Raw genomic sequence first — 18,506 nt, 5'->3', positions numbered from 1 at the left:
TTTAGAAGCATTTTCTATCTAGGCAAAAACTGAGAAGATAATATAGGCAGGTCCCATAGGCCTGTACACGTCTCCCTTCTTGTGAACATGCCATGTGCATCTGGTACACTTGTTACAATGAGTGGGCTGCTCTTGGTATGTTATTATGAACTACTTTGTTTGGATTTCCTGAATTTTAAACCAGCATTTCGTACTTTATTTGGATTTCCTGAGTTTTAAACCAGCATCCCTTTTCTGTGTCAGGATTGCATGCTTACTTCATTTTTTATCATTTTGGGGTTAAAAGACATAGCAAATGTCTCTCCCAGTCCTTCCTTTTCAGGTAGGAGCCACCTAGGCAGTGAAACGTGCTACCCTGGCTTGCTATGAGGAAGCAGGGGACTAAGGCTGGGTCCTACACGTGTGTGTGTGTGTGTGTGTGTGTGTGTGTGTGTGTGTGTGTATGGGGTGCGGTTGGAAGTTCTGTTTCGGGCTCACCAGGGGCGTGATGGGTACAACTTGAGCTTCGCCACCAGTTTGAACCTTGTATTAAGCAACAGAATGTGTACCAGCTATTGCCTCAAGGCGGATGAATCAGAGAAGTTTCCTCACTTGTGGTCAAAGAGGAAGCTCTGGTGCCTTATAAAAACCTTCCTGGCTGGACGGCCCTCACCTGCTTACTTCTCGCTAGAGCTCCATACGCCTGTACATTGAGGGTAAGTGTCCTTTTCTTGCTGGGCCCTCGGGGTCCTCAGAGTGGCGACAGCAGGGGGCCACATTGCAGGCTGTTAGAAGCCACAACCTTCCACTTGCTGGAGCTCCTCTGGGCTGACCACATTAATAATTTTTTTTTCATTTAAGTTTTATTTTTCAATTACATGCAATATTAGTTAGACATTTATGTGCCTTATGGAGTAAAGAGCTGACTGCATTTTGGACCTGCTGAGCGAGGTGGACCCAGTCTCAGGACTTAAGGATGAGCTAGGGAGACCCAGTCTCAGGACTTGGGATGGCAAAGGTGGGCGGGCTGGTGAGTGTCTATAAAGGACCCGTGGCCTTTCACTTGGGGAAAAGGAACAGCCTGGGGAACCACAGAACCCTTCCTAGCTGAGCTTGAGTGAGCAGCACCCTCTGGTTATACTATCCAGGAGTTACAGGGACATGGGCCATTGTGGCAATTGAGGCTGATTTGTTTCAACGTTAGATGGTATTTGATGTCCTCCCTCATCCAACCCACAGATGAAGAGCAGAGAGATCACAGTGCAGATGCAGGTGGAAGCCATCCCTTGTTGAAACTGTTTGATGCAGAAAGAGAAGGGAGAGGGGGTCGGTGGGGTGGGAGAGGAACTGTCCTAGACCTGCCTTGTCTCCTAAAGGTTAACGAGAGACTTGAGAAGATGACTAAGCTGGAAGACCACCTGGAGGGAATCATCAATGTCTTCCACCAGTACTCAGCCCGCGTGGGGGATTTTGACACCCTCACCAAGCGTGAGCTGAAGCAGCTAATCACAAAGGAACTTGTCAACACCATCAAGGTGGGTGACGCCCATCATGGTGAACTTCCCCCCAACTCCCTTCACATTGAGGACAGTGGCAAGGACTAGATGATGGAGAAACAAGGTCTTGGGTGGGTTCATCCCCAATTTCAGACCCAAGGAAGTTCTCCCCCTGCTGGGGGGAAAGGGCCCCACCTTCCTCTCTGGGTTAACTCACTCTGTCCCCTCGGGCAAAAGGGCTGGATTAGTGAACTACAGAGAACCTTCTAGGACAAGACTTGTGTGATTCTAGGATGGCTCATGACGGTTGCCTCTCTCTGCCTTCTGTTTTGTAACATGGGATTTTCCAACACGGTTTTGGCCGATGAATGCATGTCCCTGGGCCTCCCTAAGCGGAGCAATGAAAATGAGAAAGGGGGAGGGTCTGAGCTCCCTGTGTCTGCTGTCCCCTTCTCCTAGAACACCAAAGATCAAGCCACCATTGACAAAATATTCCAAGAACTGGATGCTGATCGAGACGGACAGGTCACCTTTAATGAATTCATTGTCCTGGTGGCCAGGGTGCTGGTGACTGCCCATGACAATATCCACAAAGAATAAGCTGCGCTGAGTGGCTTTTCCCCAGCAATGTCTGCAAGAAGAACGGCGGGAAGTGAGAGTGAATAAATGTACTCTTGAAAAGTTCTTAACCGTGTCTGTGCATTCTTTTCCTTCCCTGTCCGTGGCTTTCAAACTTGATGACAACTTACCCCTGCTATTCTGACAGGCCTCATTGAGACCCCTGAGGCCCCCTTCTCTGTTCATTTGTTCACCACCTATTTATTAAATGTGTGCCACGTATGCATTTATTCATTCATTCTACAAATATTCTATGATAGCCAGAGACCAAAGACACAAAGTTTCTGTCCTCTTGGGGCTTGCATTCTAGTGGGGAGGGGATAGAAAATAAATGGACAAACAAATGGGGTGAGGGAGGGATGGGGAGTGTGATGGGAGTACATCAAGGAAACTTGCAGCCATATAGATTATGATACACTGGTAGGTAATGGTAGGTGACATGAAGAAAGCTAAAGTGGGGAAGTAAGATTGGGGGAGGAAGTAAAATTAATCCATGTGAGCAGAAATCTAAGAGACAGGAAGGAGAGCAATATGCAGCTATCTGGAATCCAAGAGTTCCCGGCAGAGCAGCCAGGGCCCTGGGGTGAACATATGTTTGGCTTGCTCAGAGAACACTACCAAAGGCAACGTGCAGGGGCTGACATGGGGGTGGGTGGTGGGAGGTGTGCGCCTACAGGGAGCAGGGAGCAGGGAGCAGGTCCTATCTGCAGATGTTGGGGAGCACTTGGGAGCCCCTGGGGGCTTTTGAGCAAGGGAGCGAGATGACTTCACTTATGTTTGCAAAGGATGACTCTGGCTGGCTTGGTGGAGAAGAGCTAGCCAGAGGCAGGCTAGAGTAGAAGCAGAGAGGCCAGCCAAGGAGGGATCCTCCAGGGATCCTGGCCAAGAGAAATCGAATGGGGCCACCCTTGTCCTCATCGTATATGTACTTGCAGCCATATTACTTGAAGCCATAATTGAAGAAATTAACATGAATGGACGTTGAGAACATTATGCTAAGTGAAATAAGCCCGTCAGAAAAAGCTAAGAACCATATGATTTCACTCACATGTGGGATAGGAAACTCATAGACACAGGCAACAGAATGGCAGGGACCGGAAGGAAGGGTGTGGGAGAAAGTAAAGGGTAAGGGGACCAATAAATGGTGATGGAAGATGACTTGACTTTGGGTGGTGGGCACACAACGCAACATACGGGTCATGTATCAGAAATGTACACTTGAAACCTGTATAATCTTATTAACCAATGTCACCCCAATAAGTTTAATTTAAAGAAGAATGAGGAAGAGGAGAAGGTAGAGAAGGAGGAGGAGAAGAAGGGGAGGGGAAGAAAGGAACAGCAGCCAGGCACATTCTTGAGCTCTGGAAAACCCTCCAGAAGTTGGTCCCCAGCCTCTCTCCAGCTGGAGGAATAGGCCAGAAGGACAGAGTTTGTGACAAAATTTAAGAAAGATTAGGCAGCCTGGCTGGTGTGGCTCAGTGGTTGAGCACTTCTTGGTTCCTGGTCAGGGCACATATCCAGGTTGTGGGCTGAGGGTGGAGGGAGAGGGAGGAGGGGGCTTGCAGGAGCCGCCTATTAATGTCTTTTTCTCATCGGTGTTTCTATCTCTGTATCCCTCTTTCTTCCACCCTCTCTAAAGTCAATATAAACAGATTTAAAAAAAGAAGATTAGGTAACTTGCTGGAGCCAGGCCTGACAGATTTGAGGGAAAGTGAGAAGAAAGAGAGCTCTCTATTGGGGGTGGGGGTGAGTTTGTCCTTCTGTTTATTCAGCTCAATTCTTGGGATTAAAAGGTTAGTTAGCGGCCAAGAGTATGACTATGGAAATTAAGTTTCTGGTTTCAGAATTTAGTTCTACTACCTACTAATTGTGAAACCTTGAACGGGTTATTTAAAATCTCTAAGCCTCAGTTTCTTCATCTATGAAATGGGAATAACAGAGCTGTGGATCGGATCATCTAAGGGCACTTGTAAAGCACGTTAGCACAGCACCTAATACCGAGAGAGAACTCAGTGAGTAGTCATTTATACAGGGGGCCAGATTGTAGCTGGTCACCAGTCAGCTTCTCTCTCTCTCTCTCTCTCTCTCTCTCTCTCTCTCTCTCTCTCTCTCTCTCTCTTCCCCTTTTTCCATAGCAGACATTACAGGGGAAGATTATTTTAAACCAAAGCAAAGCCTGAGGTTATTTTTTGGGATCAGCTGTTCAGTTGGAGTTGACCAGTGTTGGACAAGTAAACAAGGGCAGTTAGCAGTTAGGTATGACCTTTCCCCAAAGGCCTCTAAACTAGGCCCAGCTGCTGCTCTGCAAACTGTTCCCTGCGCTGTGCACGCACACATGTCTGCGATCACGTCCGAGAGGTATTTAAAGTCAAATCTGGTAAAAAGAGAAACACACACACACAAAATGACAAGAACAAAAAATTAAGTGTATTTGCTATTTTGAAAACATTTACCAGCCATGATTTTGTTTGGAAATAACCGACTAAACCACAAGTTGAACTTCAATCCTATTTTTTTAAAAAACTGAAGGAACCCCGAGCTTGGGTGAAATCCATCAGCGGCACCTGAGGGCAATGAAGAGCACTCTCATCCAGGTTAGCCTCCCAGCTCGCCTGCTTCTTGGCTACGAGTGTGAGCAAGTGACCCCTCTCTCCTCTGGGCCTCAGTCTTCTCCTCTCTGACATGCAGAGCTCAGATGAGGTGACATCGAGTCCCTCCCTGAAAAGCCACAGCCTCATCCCCTGATGAAGGCAAGTCCCCTGACCAAGCCAATGGACCCGAGGATCCCTAGAACCACAGGAACCCAAACCTGGACCTGTCCTCTCCTGGCCAGCCTGCAGCCATACCAGAACATTCTCCTGGTCCCCTGTGTACTGTCAGACTTCACTAATGTGTCCCTGGTGTCCTACTGTTCTCTGTGTCCGTGTGCCCTCCATCCGTTCACTCACATTGTCAGGTGTCTGCTCTGTGCTAGCGCCAGGCTGCTGGGCCCTTCTTGAGCTCTGGAACTCCTGCTTGTCCACAAAGCCTCACCCAAATGTCCCCTCCTCCAGGGAGCCCTCCCACTCACACACCCTCATGTTCCCTCCTCCCACCCAGAGGAGTTCTTAGCTTGGGGACCCCGGGGCTCGCCTGCCTGTTAAGCTGCTGGGCTCCTGTGACCACGGTTAGTCTGACAGCATCCTCTGGGCAAGGGTGTCAGTATGAGTGGGGGACACCAGTGTACCCCACCTTGCCCTTCAGAAAAATGGTTCTGGCAGGCCACTGTCACCCCGCAGGCCGAGCCCACCTGAGTGTCGAGCCTGGGAATTCAGGAAGAGCTTGGGATTCAATGGGATTCAGTGGGATCTACGGTGGAGCAAGGACAGCAGAGACTCAGCATTTAACGTGGCCGACAAAACGTCTTCAAACGTGGAGAGAAAGCAAACAAGGCTGTAAACACCCACCTTCCTGTGTTCTGATTTCTCTCATTACCTAACAGCTCTGGGTACACAGAAGTTCAAGTTCTGCCCTTGCAAATCTCACCTCGGCATCAACCAGAGGAAGTAGTTTCCTCACCCTCCTCTGTGAGCAGGGGGGGCTGCCCCCCCCCCCCCCCCCGTGCCTGCAGCCCAGCCCAGAAGGCATCAGAGACACCTGCTCTGCCCTCCCAGGGTGTCTGCTCATCACCCACCTTCGCTTTTCGGTTTCCCATAGATATAATATTGAACGTATCTACTTGGGTGTCTGATGCCCCGTGAGACTGAGGAGTGCTCCTTGAGGATGCAAATTAAGGCTCAGTTAGTCCCACAGCGGCCCTCAGAGTGACCCCCATCCCTCCTCCTCACAGAGCCAGAATGAGTCCTCCAGTTGTCAATTATATCAAACATCCCTCCTCTGTGATACTTTGAGGGCGGGGGGGGGGGGGGTGGAGGAGAGGGGGGAGAGGGAGACTGGGGTCCAATCTGACCAGGGATATGACGGAAGACTTGGGGTGATGGATTGTTTCAGGCCTGAACACCAAGAGGCAACAGAACTTGAGCAACCAGTTGTGTCAGTCCTGCTGTCCTGTGGCCATGGGCATGTCAAAATCCATGACATGGGCTTTCTAAAGTGTGCGTTTTCAGCAACTGCTGGGAGGCAGGGCCGGACCCTGAGGTTGCTTCTTGGGTTTGTGTCAGAGTCAGGGTTGGGTAAGATTGCCTCAGCAGCTGGCGAAAGCTGAGGCACAGTCTTGGGAAACAGCACAAAATGATCTTCTTTATCCTCCTTAGGGGGTGGTGGGGCATGGACCCTTGTTGGAATGGGGGCCTGGGGTACCGGAGATCCCGGCTGGATCCATCTTCTCTGAGAAGTGCCCCCTGGTGCAGCCCGCTCCTGGGCTTTGTGCCGTTGGTCTCATTCCCACCCCTAATCCACACCCACAAGGAGACTCTTCTAAACTCCCATTCCCTCCCTAACCACCCCCCTCCCCGCTACACACACACACACACACACACACACACACACTGCTCCTGCCCTCCTCCTGTTGTGGCCTAGCACCTGTCCACTTTCCTCTTCCTCTCAAACCTGAGGCTCCTCATTCCTGCCCAGACCCCCCCTCTGCCCACCTTCAGGCCCAGGCACACATGTTCTCCTCTGTCGCAAGCACCTGCATGGTTTGGGGGGGACGCCTGCTGCCCCCCACGCTTGAAGCTACCTCTACAGCCCAGATGAAGGACAGCCTTCTCGCCTCAAAGTCTTAGGGAACCTCTCGCCTCTCTGGTCTTTCCTCTGGGTCAGACTTATCACAGGCCTGGGAGTCCCCTGTCCACAGCACGCAGCCTTATTCCCCCCTGGGGCCCCCCTGACCATTACAGCGCCTGACAGATACACTGCCTGCTGAGTGAGTGAATCAGTGGGCCAACCAGTGAGTGATGCGCTCAGTCATCTGTCCCCTCGTTCCGGGAGTGTCGCCCAGATCCCGGAGCGTCTGGGCAGAATCCGGCAGCTTAGGCCTCCGCGGTTGCTTCCTCATCCCTCCCAAAAGCCATCCAGAAGTTCAGGTTCCATAGCACAGGGAAGCAGGGCCCTCCGATGGCAGGTTCTCTGTTCCTGGATGCCAGGGAGACCCCAAAGTTCTTATTTTCCCAAAGGATGCATTCTCAAAGCCCCAGGGATAGCTCCCCCCCCCCCCTCCGTTCTCACCTGGGGCGGAACCTTAACCTTGACCCTGACACTCTTGTTTCCCTCCTATCTCAGGCAAGAGGCCCGCTCTCCTCTCTTCCACACACCAGCTTTCCTGGACTGAGAGGGGCTCATGGGATGGAAGGGGCTAACCCACCGTGACCAGCTCTCTTAAACTCGCTTAAGAAAACCCTGCAGGGCTTAGTAAATCTCTTGCTGCCAGGCCTTCCCCTGGGAGAATCTCCTACTCTCAGAATGAGCTGACAGAGAAATGAGACAAAGGGAGGACTCGGCTTCTAGAAGCTCTGACCCCCGCCATCCTGCTGTTCCACCCTCTCCCAGCCGTTAGGGCCCACGTGAGCGTGCCCCTGATGCCCAAAGCTGCCCCCACCTCACCCTCCAGCTCCATCAGGCCTCGGACCACCCCGCTTCACTCAGTAAGGCTCACGGCAGCTTGCTCCCTGCTGGCACCTGGGATATGCCGCTAACCAGCCATAGTCCTTGCCTCCTCCGGGGCCCTGTCAGACTCGCTGAGAAGGGGCTCCAAGTCCATATTGGAAGTGTGAGGGTAGAAGTACCAGCGAGTTCCATGGGCCTGGCCCAGGGAGCTTCTATGTGCTCGAGGAAGGGGGCTGGTCAGGGAGGTTGTCATGGAGACAGTGACGCAGAGACCCCAGGGAGGGGAGGGCAGTCCTGGTGCAAAGGGGCGGCGGCCAGAGAAAGCCGGGTGCCAGGAAGGGAAGTGTTTTGGCCAAAACTGGTTTGGCTCAGTGGATAGAGCGTCCATCTGCGGACTGAAAGGTCCCAGGTTCGATTCCAGTCAAGGGCATGTACCTTGGTTGCGGGCATATCCCCAGTGGGGGGTGTGCAGGGGGCAGCTGGTTGATGTTTCTCTCTCATCGATGTTTCTACTAGCTCTCTATCCCTCTCCCTTCTTCTCTGTAAAAAAAAAAAAATTCAATAAAATATATTTTAAAAAAAGAAAAGAAGAAGAAGAAGGGAAGTGTTTTGAAGACATGGACTGTGGACGGGCAGCTGCGTGGACGGAAGGGTGAGGGCTTTTCTGGGCCCCCGTGGACCGGGAGGAAAGCGGCGTTCATGCCCAGCGGGCACGCGAGACAGGTTCAGGCTCAGTGCAAGGACTGACTCTCTCAGCAGCGGTGCCAAAAGGGAACTCCCTCCCCTGGGGCGGCGAGGGCAGGCCCTGCCAGCCACTTGGCAGGGATGTGGTGGAGAATCACTCCGGTGTGGGGTGGGGCAGGCCAGCTTACATCAACCATGTGCCAACTTCTTCTCCAGACAAATCCCTTTCTTCAAACAGACCTTCCAGTGGTCACACCCCCCCCCCCCCATGGAGGCTGGTGTGACAGGACTCAGCAGGAGGGGGCGCCCCGCGGCCCCTCCCTTCCGGTTTGAACCCAGGAGGACACCCAGAAATCTTCCACCTGTGCATTCAGTCCGACCCTCCTTTGTCCATCCTGTTCCCTGAGAAGGGCTGGAAACACCCTCTGCCCCGCAGCAGGAGCCCTGAGGTCTGTACCCATGGCAGAAGCCCCTGAGCCCAGAGCAGGGTTGGCCTGGCAGAGGGGAGAGCTGCCATCTGCCATCCGACCAGTGGCTCCTTCCTTCACGCTCAGCCTGGGGACGCGCTGGGAGATGAGCCCGGGGAGAAGGTGGTGGCGGGCCCTCTCCCCCCTGCACCGCCTCGGCCAGCTCCACCATGCAGGGCTTGGGCCTGGTCCCTCCCCACGCTGCACCTCGCTTTCTTCACGGTAACACAGGGATGGATGCCTGTCAGTCTTTCTCCCCAACCCCAATGCTGTCCGTCTTTTCTCTGTGGGAGGGCAGGGCGGGGCAGACACCGTGGTCTGGGCTGTGGTCTCAGGAAGGTGCCCCCAGCCTGGAGATGAACTGGGAAGGGACTCAGACTGTTGCTCTCAGGCCACCGGGCAGGGAGGGTGGCAGAGGAGGGTCTGAAGTGAGTGGGTGGGTCTGGAGGCTGCGGAGGGCGGAAGCGGGGAGCCAGGCCCGACTGCAGGTTTTGCAGAGAAGTGCCCTGCTGACCTGGGGCTGCAGGAACCTGCCCGCCTTGGGGGGTGGGGGTGGGGGGGGTCAGTTTGCGCTTGGGCTTGGAATCAGAATCTTCAGGCCCATCAGGTTCGCTGGACCCAGAGTCCAACCTCCTCAGGGGGCTGCTGGGCATGGGCTGGGCTCCCCGGCTTTTATCCACATGCACACCTGCCCCAGTGTCCATGAGGAAGAGAAGACAACTCCCCCCCCCCCACCCCCCCATTCAAGAGACACCAACTGCTCCCGTGGACTCAGAACTTCATTTGTGGACAGACACGCCCAGCCTGGCCCTTCTGAGCTCCTGGAGGCCCCAGGTCCCAGCAGAAGAGAGACGGCAGTGTGGGCAGCATGGTGAAGGGGCTGTGGCTGGCTGGGTGGTGTGGTGGTCAGGGACAGTTTGACAGGGTGCACAGGAAAGTCCTGAGCTGGGCTGGGGTAACCGGGCCCTGACAGCAGGGCCTGAGGTCAGAGGCAAGAAAATGGTCAGGGAAGCGAGCGCCAGGGACTCAGAACAGGACCGTGTTCTTGAGGCGTATCCTCTTATTATTGGGAGCGAAGGGGCTGAATGAAGGGACTCCACCTCGGGAAGGGGCGTGGGGCCTGAGCCAGAGCCCGGGGAAGGACAGGCTGTGGAGGGGGTGGAAGGAGCACACGGAGCACTGGCTTGCAGGAACTCTTTATTCATCTTAACCCCCAGCCTTGCAGCTCAGGCCCCGCCTCAGCTGTGCGCACACTGCCTGGGGCCCTGGTTGGGAGGGAGGGACAGGGTGGCCTGCCTCCAGGTTAGTGGCTGTGGCCGTGGCCACCGTGGCTGTGGCCGTGGCCGTGGCCGTGGCTGCCGCCGCCACTCTGGTTGCCACCCTGGGTTTTGCAGGGGTTGCGGCCAGACTCCCCGAAGCCTGGCCCGTGGGTGTGGCCGTGCCCTTTGGGGGTGTTCTTGTGCATCTCCTCGTGGGAGGCCTCTGTCAGCGTGCCCACCAGGGTGATGAACTCCTCGAAGCTCAGGTCCTTGTCTCCGTTTGTGTCCAGGTCCTCCAAGATGTCCTTGATGAGGTTTTCGTTCTTCTTCTCCTTCTGCAGGTTGGGAGACAGGGTGGTCAGAGCTCGGGGGGGAGCACAGCCCAAGACCCGATGGCCAAGGCACTGGGACACCTGGCTTCTGGGCCTCAACCCCAAACTAAAAACGCCGTTCACTTTCCAGTTATCCCGCTCACCGCCTGGGGCTGACTCAGAGCCCGTCTTGTCCCCTTCCCTGCATGCCTGGCCCCTCCGCCCGGCCCTCCCTGCCTTCCCTCTCCTTCCCTCTCCCGGTTACAAATGAGTGACACTCATTTCAACCTGTGTAGCAGGAAGCACCAGAGGAAAACAAGATGATCAGGCCCTTGTGGAGGTTCAGGGAGCAGTGTGGGTGCTCCGTGGACCCAAGGGGAAGGTGTGCAGAGGAGGGCCAGGGAAGGGGTGGGTCCCGGGCAGAGTGAGCTCTGGAGAGTCCCAGCTATGCCACTCGGCTGGCTGGGGCATGGCAGCTAAGGCCCCTCTGGAACCTGCACGGTCTATTCTTTCTGTACGTTTGCCACCGCCCTGGGGAAATCCAGACCCTCCTAAGGGGCCCATTGGTAAGGTCCCAGCTGCCCCTCCTGGCCTGTCACTGCCTCCAGCACAGGGGGTGGGGAAGGGGTAGGCACAGGCCTCACTCAGAAGAAGAAGCCACACCAGCACTACCTTTGGCCCAGCGTCCTGCTTGCTGAGGTGCGCCCTATAGGGAGCTGTCAGCATCCCTAACATCTACTGTGGCAGCCCTCCACCCACCAGGTGGGGTGGCTCCAGGGTGGGCTGGCCACCTGCCCCAGGACATCGCTGCAGGAGTGGACCTGAGGCTGGTACCCAGGGCCGCCACCCTTCCTCGTCCAGGCCTCTGCTCCCCGAAGTCCCCAAACGTGTAAAGAAAACAGAACAGGCCTGCGGGAACCAAGCCTCCTTTCCCTGAGGACTCCTGATCCCCCTGAGATCAGTAAGTACCTCACACGCCCCAGGTGCTGTGTGTGCACGGGCTGTGCCGGGCGGGGCTTTGCACACGCCCTGGGTGTGGGAGATCCGGATCCGAAGAGCACCCTCGGGCCTCCATCTGAGCTCAGCCTCCTGGCTTCTGCCAAGGCTGCTCCTCCTCCTCTTCCTCCTCCTCCTCCTCCTCCTCCTCCTCCTCCTCCGCCTCTGCCGCCTTGGCCTCTCCGCTCACACGTGCACGTCTCAGCACCAATGCCCCCTTTCTTGTCCACCTGACTAGTAGTCGCCTCTCCCTCGCCCAGCCCAACTCTGGCCAGCGTCCCTCTCACTTTCTCTGGGCACATGGTGGCCCAGAGCCCAGCCCTACCTTGAGGAAGTTAGGCAGCTCCTTCTTCACCAGCTGGCTGAACTCTCTCTGGTTCAGGCGGTCCGGGTGGCCCAGGCGAACCGAGTACTGGTGGAAGATGTCGATGATGGTGTTCACGCTGCATTCCAGCAGAGACATTTTGTCCTCGTCTTCCTGTCCTCGGAGCTGAGGAGAAGCAAGGGGTCGGGTGTGCTTAGAAGAGAAAGGCTTCCTAGATACCTCCTGCTGGCTGCTTGCAGAAATGGGAGGGGGGGGGGGAGAGGAAGGAGAGGAGACACAGAAGGAAAAGAAGGAGGCATTGAAGTGGGAAAGGACCCTGACCCAGACATGGGAGAAATACCTTTGTAAAACTATCTGGAAAATGTAAAAAATACCTGGAGAATGTAAAAAAGCAGGGCATTTGAGAGCAGGAGGCTCCAACAGAATGGGAAGGAAGCTTTAAAGTGAGCAGGTTAATCAGGGAGGGCTTCCCGGAGGAGGGCTGGAAAGGCAGATGGGTAGCAAGTGTAAAGAAAGACCCGGCAGGCAGGTAGGCAGGCAGGTAGGCAGGCTGCTGCCCAGGGGAGCTGGCAGCTCGCTTACCTAAGCTGAAGAGTCGCACAGAAGGGTTTGACAGCGTCCTGCGGGCCCAGCATTTATAGGCCCCTCCTGGCCAGGCCACTCAGCCCTCTAGTGGGAAGATTGCTCCACAGGTGAGCGGTGTGGTAACCCCGAGCCGGGCTGCCAGGAAGGGGGACTAGGGTGGAACAGGAAATGTTCACACAGATCCTTCTGTATTTTTCGTGAATTCCCCAGACCTGTGCCTGGAGCTGGTTGGGGAGGAAGTTGCTTGGTGAGTTCACTTCCCCCTTCACCCCACCCCTCCCTTCCCTGAGCAAGCTGCCTGTCCCTCTGGCACCCCTCCTTCCCTCTGACCCCCAACCCCCCTTGTGGAGGGAGCACCTTCCCACCTGCTAGCCGGGGGCTGATGGTGGGCTGAGGACCCATGGGTGGGGACGGACCCACTCTGCCCCCCCCCACCCGCCAGTGGGCAGCCCAACAAGGATGGCTGAGCTTTCCCCTCTTGGGGGTGTGATGTGTGCTCTTCCCAAGGGTGAGGGGTCTTAGATTCACAGGGGTCAGAAGGGTAGGGGGTGAAGTTGGGTTCGGGGGTCCACCTCTTGATAATGCAAATGAAGAAACCTACACCCCGAGAGTGTCAGAGCAAGGCCACATAGCTGGCTGGTGACATAGCAGGAATGGGGCTCAGACATCCAGGTTCCGGGGCTACAGGGTAATCGGGTAATCGGATTACACCTCCCTCTTGCAGTCTAAGTGACAGCTCCTCCGGGGGTGTAGGCTGTCAGCCTTGTTCTTCTAAATCCGGCTCCCATTGTGAGAGCCACACCCTCAAGAGTTTTGATGTAGCCTCTTGCGCAAGCCTACCCTCCAGCTGCAAAACTGCAAACCTCTCCCCCAACCCCCACCCCGTAGCTCCCCATCTCCCAGGGAGGAATGGCCCTGCCTGGCCTGGTCACCTGCTGCTCCTGCCCGCTCCCTGGGGCCTATGAGTCCATGAGCACCCCCAGGCCTTGTCTTTGGTGCTCTCACCCCAGGTGCTCTTCCCCCGTGATGTCCTGATAGGGGTACAAAGATAGGTTGAACATGATTATTTCCCCCTCCTCTTCTCGTCCTCTCTCTTTCCCACGCTTTTACTAACACACCGTGTAATTGATTCACCAACTGCCTAGGCTTCGCCTTATGTTCTGGTGAAGATTCTGTTACCATGGTCAGTGGACCAGACGAAAGCAGACTTTTAACCCAGCCCTGAATTGACACACCTGGCCCCCAGACATGTGGAGCGGATCAGTTAGGTCTCAGAAACACCTGTGTAGCCCAGCTGATGCGGTCCAGTGGTTGAGTGTTGATCTAAGAACCAGGAGATCACCAGTGCGATTCCGCTCAGGGGCACATGCCTGGGTTGTGGGCTCAATCCCAAGGAGGGGCCGTGCAGGAGGCAGTTGATCGATGATTCTCTCTCATCATGGATGTTTCTACCTCTCCCCTCTCCCTTCCTCTCTGAAGTCAATAAAAATATATTTTAAAACACACACACACAAAAAGAAACACAGGGTGACCCACTCCTGATCACCACTTGCCTGTTACAGAACACTGACCATGCTGATCTGGGACCATCATGAAGACATTCAGCAAGACCCGAGACCCCAAGGGGACTCAGATTCCAAGACTGCAAATCACCAGAACGCCCTGGACTCCCTCCTGACCACGTCCCCCACCCCCCCCCCCAATCCCCCTATATAAGCTTTCTCCTAACAGGCTTACTGGGAAGGTGGGTGTTAGGGTTTTTACCAGCCACCTTCCCTGATATCTGGCACCTGAAATTATTAAATGTGCACCTGCACTCCAGCCACTGTCTCTGCTCTTTGGCTGGGTGGTGACAGGTAGCTAGGACACTGGACATGGTTGACGTCCGTTTTCAGTCCTGCCCACCCTGCACGGCTCTGTCCAATGGTCCAGGAAGCAGCTCTGTTCCTCCCAACGGGAAACAGTCTCTTTGCTGGGTCCATCGCTCCCATCCCAGTCCTGGCTCTCTGCACTCCCTTTCCCGGAGTGAAGGTATTTGTGAATTCTGCCCTTGTCCAGTCACTGCCTGTAGATCCTCAGGCGGATCCCCATTCACGTCCATGTCCTCCAGGGCTCGGTGCAGGGAGACCTCACCTTTGCTGAAGGGTCCTGTCCTTACTGGCACCCCCTACCCCTCGCCCCAGGAAGTGTGTCTGGAGAACCCACTGGAAGGACCTTCCAGCATCTCCCCTTTCACCGGGGAAGGTACGCTCCCCTGGCCCCCTCCAGGAGTCACTTTGTGGGGTTCTCCTGAAGCCTGCCCCCACCACCAGGCCCCTCCTGGCCGCACTGCCCTCTGAAAGCCGGAGGCCGCCCATGTGCGGGCCCCCTTGGCCCTGAGCATGTTCTGTCTTGCACTGGGCACAAGGAATAGTTGTTTAGGGCTCAGACCGGCTATGTGTCATTAGGCAATTCACTTAGCCTCTCTGTGCTTCCTTTTCCTTATCAGTAAAGAAAAGGCACCTGCCGAAACCGGTTTGGCTCAATGGATAGAGCGTCGGCTTGGGGACTGAAAGGTCCCGGGTTCGATTCCGGTCAAGGGCATGTACCTTGATTGCGGGCATATCCCCAGTAGGGGGTGTGCAAGAGGCAGCTGATCGATGACTCTCATCGATGTTTCTAACTCTCTATCTCTCTCCCTTCCTCTCTATACAAAATCAATAAAATATATTTTAAAAAAAGAGAAAAAAAAAAGAAAAGGCACCTACAGGACTTCCCTTGAGAATTGAAACAGGACAAGTAAAGCTGAGAGAACTCGGTCCTTAGAGGTATTATTATTCATTATCGCTTCATTCATTCATACAAGCATCTGTTGAGCACCAGATACTAATGCCAGATGCTGGGGGACTTGGTGAGTGAGTCCCAATATGTGGGGGAGGCATAATCTTACACCCTGAACTCCTAATCACATTCAACTCCCCAGAGCTAAGGTTGGGGCATGGCAAGGAGCTTGTATTTAATCAGTGTTTGCTGAGTGCATGCTTGAATGAATGTGTTAATCATCTGTGAAGGAGTGAACCGTGCCAGTCTGGCCCAGGAGTGCGTCTATGGGCATTTCAGGGCTTTTCTCTCATGGGGCTGGCCCTCTCCTTTGAGCCGATGGAGGAAGCCCAGCCAGGAACCTTTCCTCCTCAGGCTGTCAGGAAATCTTGCTTCTGGCAATCGCAGCAGATACCTGGGTGTCTCTCCTCTGTGTGCCCACAGCGCCCTCTGCTGTCTTATTGAAGCACGTTTCCCTCTCCACCTTGGCTCTCTGACAGCTTGCAGGGACAAGGCACCCAGAGGAAGCTGGTGAGGCTGGCTGGGCCTGAGAACACCAACAGCACCACCTGTAGGGCGGCTGCGGCAACTGACACTAGGGCGGGGTGGAGACTGTGGTGAGTGGGAACCTTCCTAAAGAAGGACAGCTGGTCCACAGCCTCAGGCCACGGTGGCCTCCTGGGAAGAGGGAATGGGTGTTGCTGGACCCACCGAAGGCCCAGGAAATGGGAATTTTATGTGACAACTCCTGCTTATAAAATTTGTCAGCCGGTTTTAAGAAAAAGAAGACACTGACAAGGAAGCATGGTGTATGGTGGACAGTGCGTGATGCAGGCGAGTGGCTCCGTTCAGCCTGGGAGGCCTTGTCATTCCCGCTCTGTGGCCTGACTCACCGCTGTGGTCCCAGGGCAGCAGGGCCCGGCGGGGTGGGCATTGGATGAACATTTGTTGAGTGAATAAATGCAGGAGCCACAGGAAGGCAGGAAGGAAGGAAGGAAGGGAGGGAGGGAGGGAGGGAGGGAGGGAGGAAGGAAGGAAGGAAGGAGCATGAAAGAGCATGAAAGTGCTCTGTTGCCCTGTGACTCTGTAGTGCCATGGCCTGTCCCCATACTGTGCTGATCCAGGATGAAAGTAAGGTGAAGGTGGGCGGGGATAACAGGAGCAGCAGCTGGTGGCAGGAGCAGCTGGGCAGGGCTTCCAAATAGATGGGATCCCCTGTGGGCAGTGGGTTCCCTGGTCTGAAGGCCACAGCTGGCCCCAGGGTTCCAGGCTAGCCCAGGCTCGGAGAAGGCCAGGCTGAGCCATGGAGGTCCTGACCAGGCAGGCTGTGGTTGGCTCCATCAGTACGTGCCCCACATCACCCCCACCTGCCTTCTCGCTGCAGTCCCAGGCCGGAGGTTGGGATTAGGGGTGGTAAATAGAGGGAAAACGCGGCACCTCCTGCTAGGGCATACGTTGGGGCAATAGTCCTGGTTCTGGACAGTGACTCTTGAGGCTTCCACTGGGAGAAAAGGTATGGCTGCCTTGGCTGTGTTAAGAACAAATCAGTGTACAAGTGAGCGGGCAAAAGTGCTGTAACCCCACCCCAACCATTGCACCCCTTTCTCTCCCCACACCTCTTCCCCTCCCTATACCCTTCCCCTTCCAATGTGCCCCTTCCCCTTCCTGCACCCCTTTCCCCACCTGTGTGTGCCCCTTCCTCTCCCCACACCCCTTCTCTCTCCCCATACCCCTTTCCCTCCCCACACCCTTCCCCTCCACTGTGTCCCTTCCCCCACCTGTGTGTGCCCCTTCTCCCTCCCCAGCCCTGCTGTGGTCCTTCAGGAAGTCTTGCCCCACTGAGTTGTCCATGTTATAGCAGGTGTTACAAGGAGGTGTGATGTCAGGCACACCACGGGCCTTCCCCGGACTCTGCCTCTAGCCCATGGGCAGGACGCGGGCTGAAAGCTCAGAGTGGACAGAGGGGCTGGGAGCTGCATGCTAGTCCTAACTCTGCCTGACTTGCCGGTGGGCTCCGGAAGCTATTTCCATGCGGAGGCCTGTTTTCTTAGCCACTCAGTGTGCAGGTGGGTCGGCAGGCCTTTGGTGCTGTCTAGTGCTGACCTGACGTCAGGTTCCCATGGGACCTGGGTGGGCCCCATGAATGCTGCAGGCCTGGGGCTCACCTGCTGCTCCCCAGCTGGTGAAGGCAGGTCCCCCTCTCCACAGGGCGGTGGAGCCTGGGGCCCTTCCAGCTGCGCTCAACCTGCTGACTCTGCCTGCAGCCCCCGCCTTCCTCCTTGCTGCCCCATCTCTCACGGAACCTAGACTTTGTCCTCATGATGTCCCCGAGGTTCCAGGTCCTTCCAGAAGTTTCTGGCGAGTATCCCAGAGTCTGCTGTTGGCGCTCTCTGCCTCTCGGAAATCCCTTTGACGTATACAGCCCCGTAGAGACAATGGAGGGCTCTCCCACACTTTGGAATGTTAGCATTTTAATTGCTGGCCTTTGGGTCTGCCTCAGATTATTGTCTCCTTGAGAGTGGGGTTCTCGTGCTTACTCAGCCCTGGATGATACGCTTTGCCTCTGAGAGACATCTGATAATCGTTTGCAGATTAACATGTGACTGCCTAGGTTTTGATGCTTAAAGATTGTCATGTCCTGTAATTAGGAAGTAGTGCAGCATGGGAGAACACAGAGGAGAAGGAGGAGGAAGGAAGTGGGAGGTGTGATGGAGACAGGGAGATGGAAGAGATTGCTGCGGGATTCCCAGAGTGCATACTGCCCCCTTGTGGCCTTCCCGCATCTCGACAGCTTGTGGCAATCCTTGGCCTGGGTTCTCAATCTTTCTGCTCTCAAGGTTTTTTTTTTTTTTTGCATTTAAGTATCTCAAAAAACTTTTGTCTGTGTAAGTTACATTTATTAATATTTATAAATTTAACATGTTAAAATACTTATTAATTCACCTAAAATAGTACTATTAGTAAACCCAATTTATAGTAACACATTTTTAATTTTTAAAATACAAAATAATTATATTTTCTTCAAAAAAAAAAAAAAGCTAGTGAGAAGAGAGACATAAATACAAAATTTTTTTGCACACCTCTTCAATATAGGGCTCAAAATAAGATCTTTGGATTCTCATATCCATTTCTGCATTCAATGTGCTGTATATGTTGCTTAGGTTAGAAATAGGGAGAAAATCCAGCCTCACACAGATAAGTAGAAATATATTAATAGTCTTTAAATATCACCATGGGTATTATTTTTTAAATAATTCACCCAAACTCAACAAGCGGAGTTTCTTAAAGGTTAGCTGCAATGTGGCATCTGAAACCATATCACTGAACCCTTGTACTCTGTCAAATGAGAATCCATTGGTCTGTCATGAAGTGTGAACAGGTCCTTTATCAAGGCATGGCTTTGTAACTTCAAGGATGGTCACTTGGGAGGTAATGATTCACTG

At 54.4% G+C, this 18,506-nt stretch overlaps 2 protein-coding genes across 2 annotated transcripts; one reads left to right on the top strand and one right to left on the bottom strand.

The window, feature by feature from the left end:
* The first annotated feature begins 551 nt into the window (after positions 1-551).
* Positions 552-2,159, top strand: S100A12 (S100 calcium binding protein A12). The gene is made up of 3 exons (XM_036453093.2): positions 552-695; positions 1,356-1,514; positions 1,935-2,159. Exons 2-3 carry the CDS (start codon positions 1,377-1,379, stop codon positions 2,073-2,075), a joined length of 279 nt encoding a protein of 92 aa, XP_036308986.1. The 5' UTR covers positions 552-695; positions 1,356-1,376; the 3' UTR covers positions 2,076-2,159.
* Positions 2,160-9,976: 7,817 nt separating this feature from the next.
* On the bottom strand, positions 9,977-13,325 carry LOC118727318 (protein S100-A9). Its single transcript, XM_036453097.2, has 3 exons — positions 13,270-13,325; positions 11,680-12,115; positions 9,977-10,382 (listed from the first exon to the last, which is right to left on the bottom strand). The coding sequence occupies exons 1-3, from the start codon at positions 13,323-13,325 to the stop codon at positions 10,092-10,094; spliced, it is 783 nt and encodes a 260-aa protein (XP_036308990.2). The 3' UTR covers positions 9,977-10,091.
* Between the last annotated feature and the right edge of the window lie 5,181 nt (positions 13,326-18,506).

This window comes from Pipistrellus kuhlii, unplaced genomic scaffold, assembly GCF_014108245.1.
Source record: "Pipistrellus kuhlii isolate mPipKuh1 unplaced genomic scaffold, mPipKuh1.p scaffold_m20_p_24, whole genome shotgun sequence".
Taxonomy (NCBI): Eukaryota; Metazoa; Chordata; class Mammalia; order Chiroptera; family Vespertilionidae; genus Pipistrellus; species Pipistrellus kuhlii.
The sequence above is the reverse complement of the archived record's forward strand: the minus strand, read 5'-3'. Positions and strand labels throughout refer to the sequence as shown.

What these genes read in the sequence shown, in the direction of transcription:
- S100A12 (XM_036453093.2), top strand. Translation starts at nt 1,377, where the DNA reads ATGACTAAGCTGGAAGACCACCTGGAGGGAATCATCAATGTCTTCCAC. An exon ending in AACTTGTCAACACCATCAAG is followed by an intron (nt 1,515 to 1,934) that starts GTGGGTGACGCC and finishes CCCTTCTCCTAG; the next exon opens with AACACCAAAGATCAAGCCAC.
- LOC118727318 (XM_036453097.2), bottom strand. Translation starts at nt 13,325, where the DNA reads ATGTTCAACCTATCTTTGTACCCCTATCAGGACATCACGGGGGAAGAG. An exon ending in ACGGGGGAAGAGCACCTGGG is followed by an intron (nt 12,116 to 13,269) that starts GTGAGAGCACCA and finishes CTCACTTTAAAG; the next exon opens with CTTCCTTCCCATTCTGTTGG. An exon ending in AGCTGCCTAACTTCCTCAAG is followed by an intron (nt 10,383 to 11,679) that starts GTAGGGCTGGGC and finishes CCCAACCTGCAG; the next exon opens with AAGGAGAAGAAGAACGAAAA.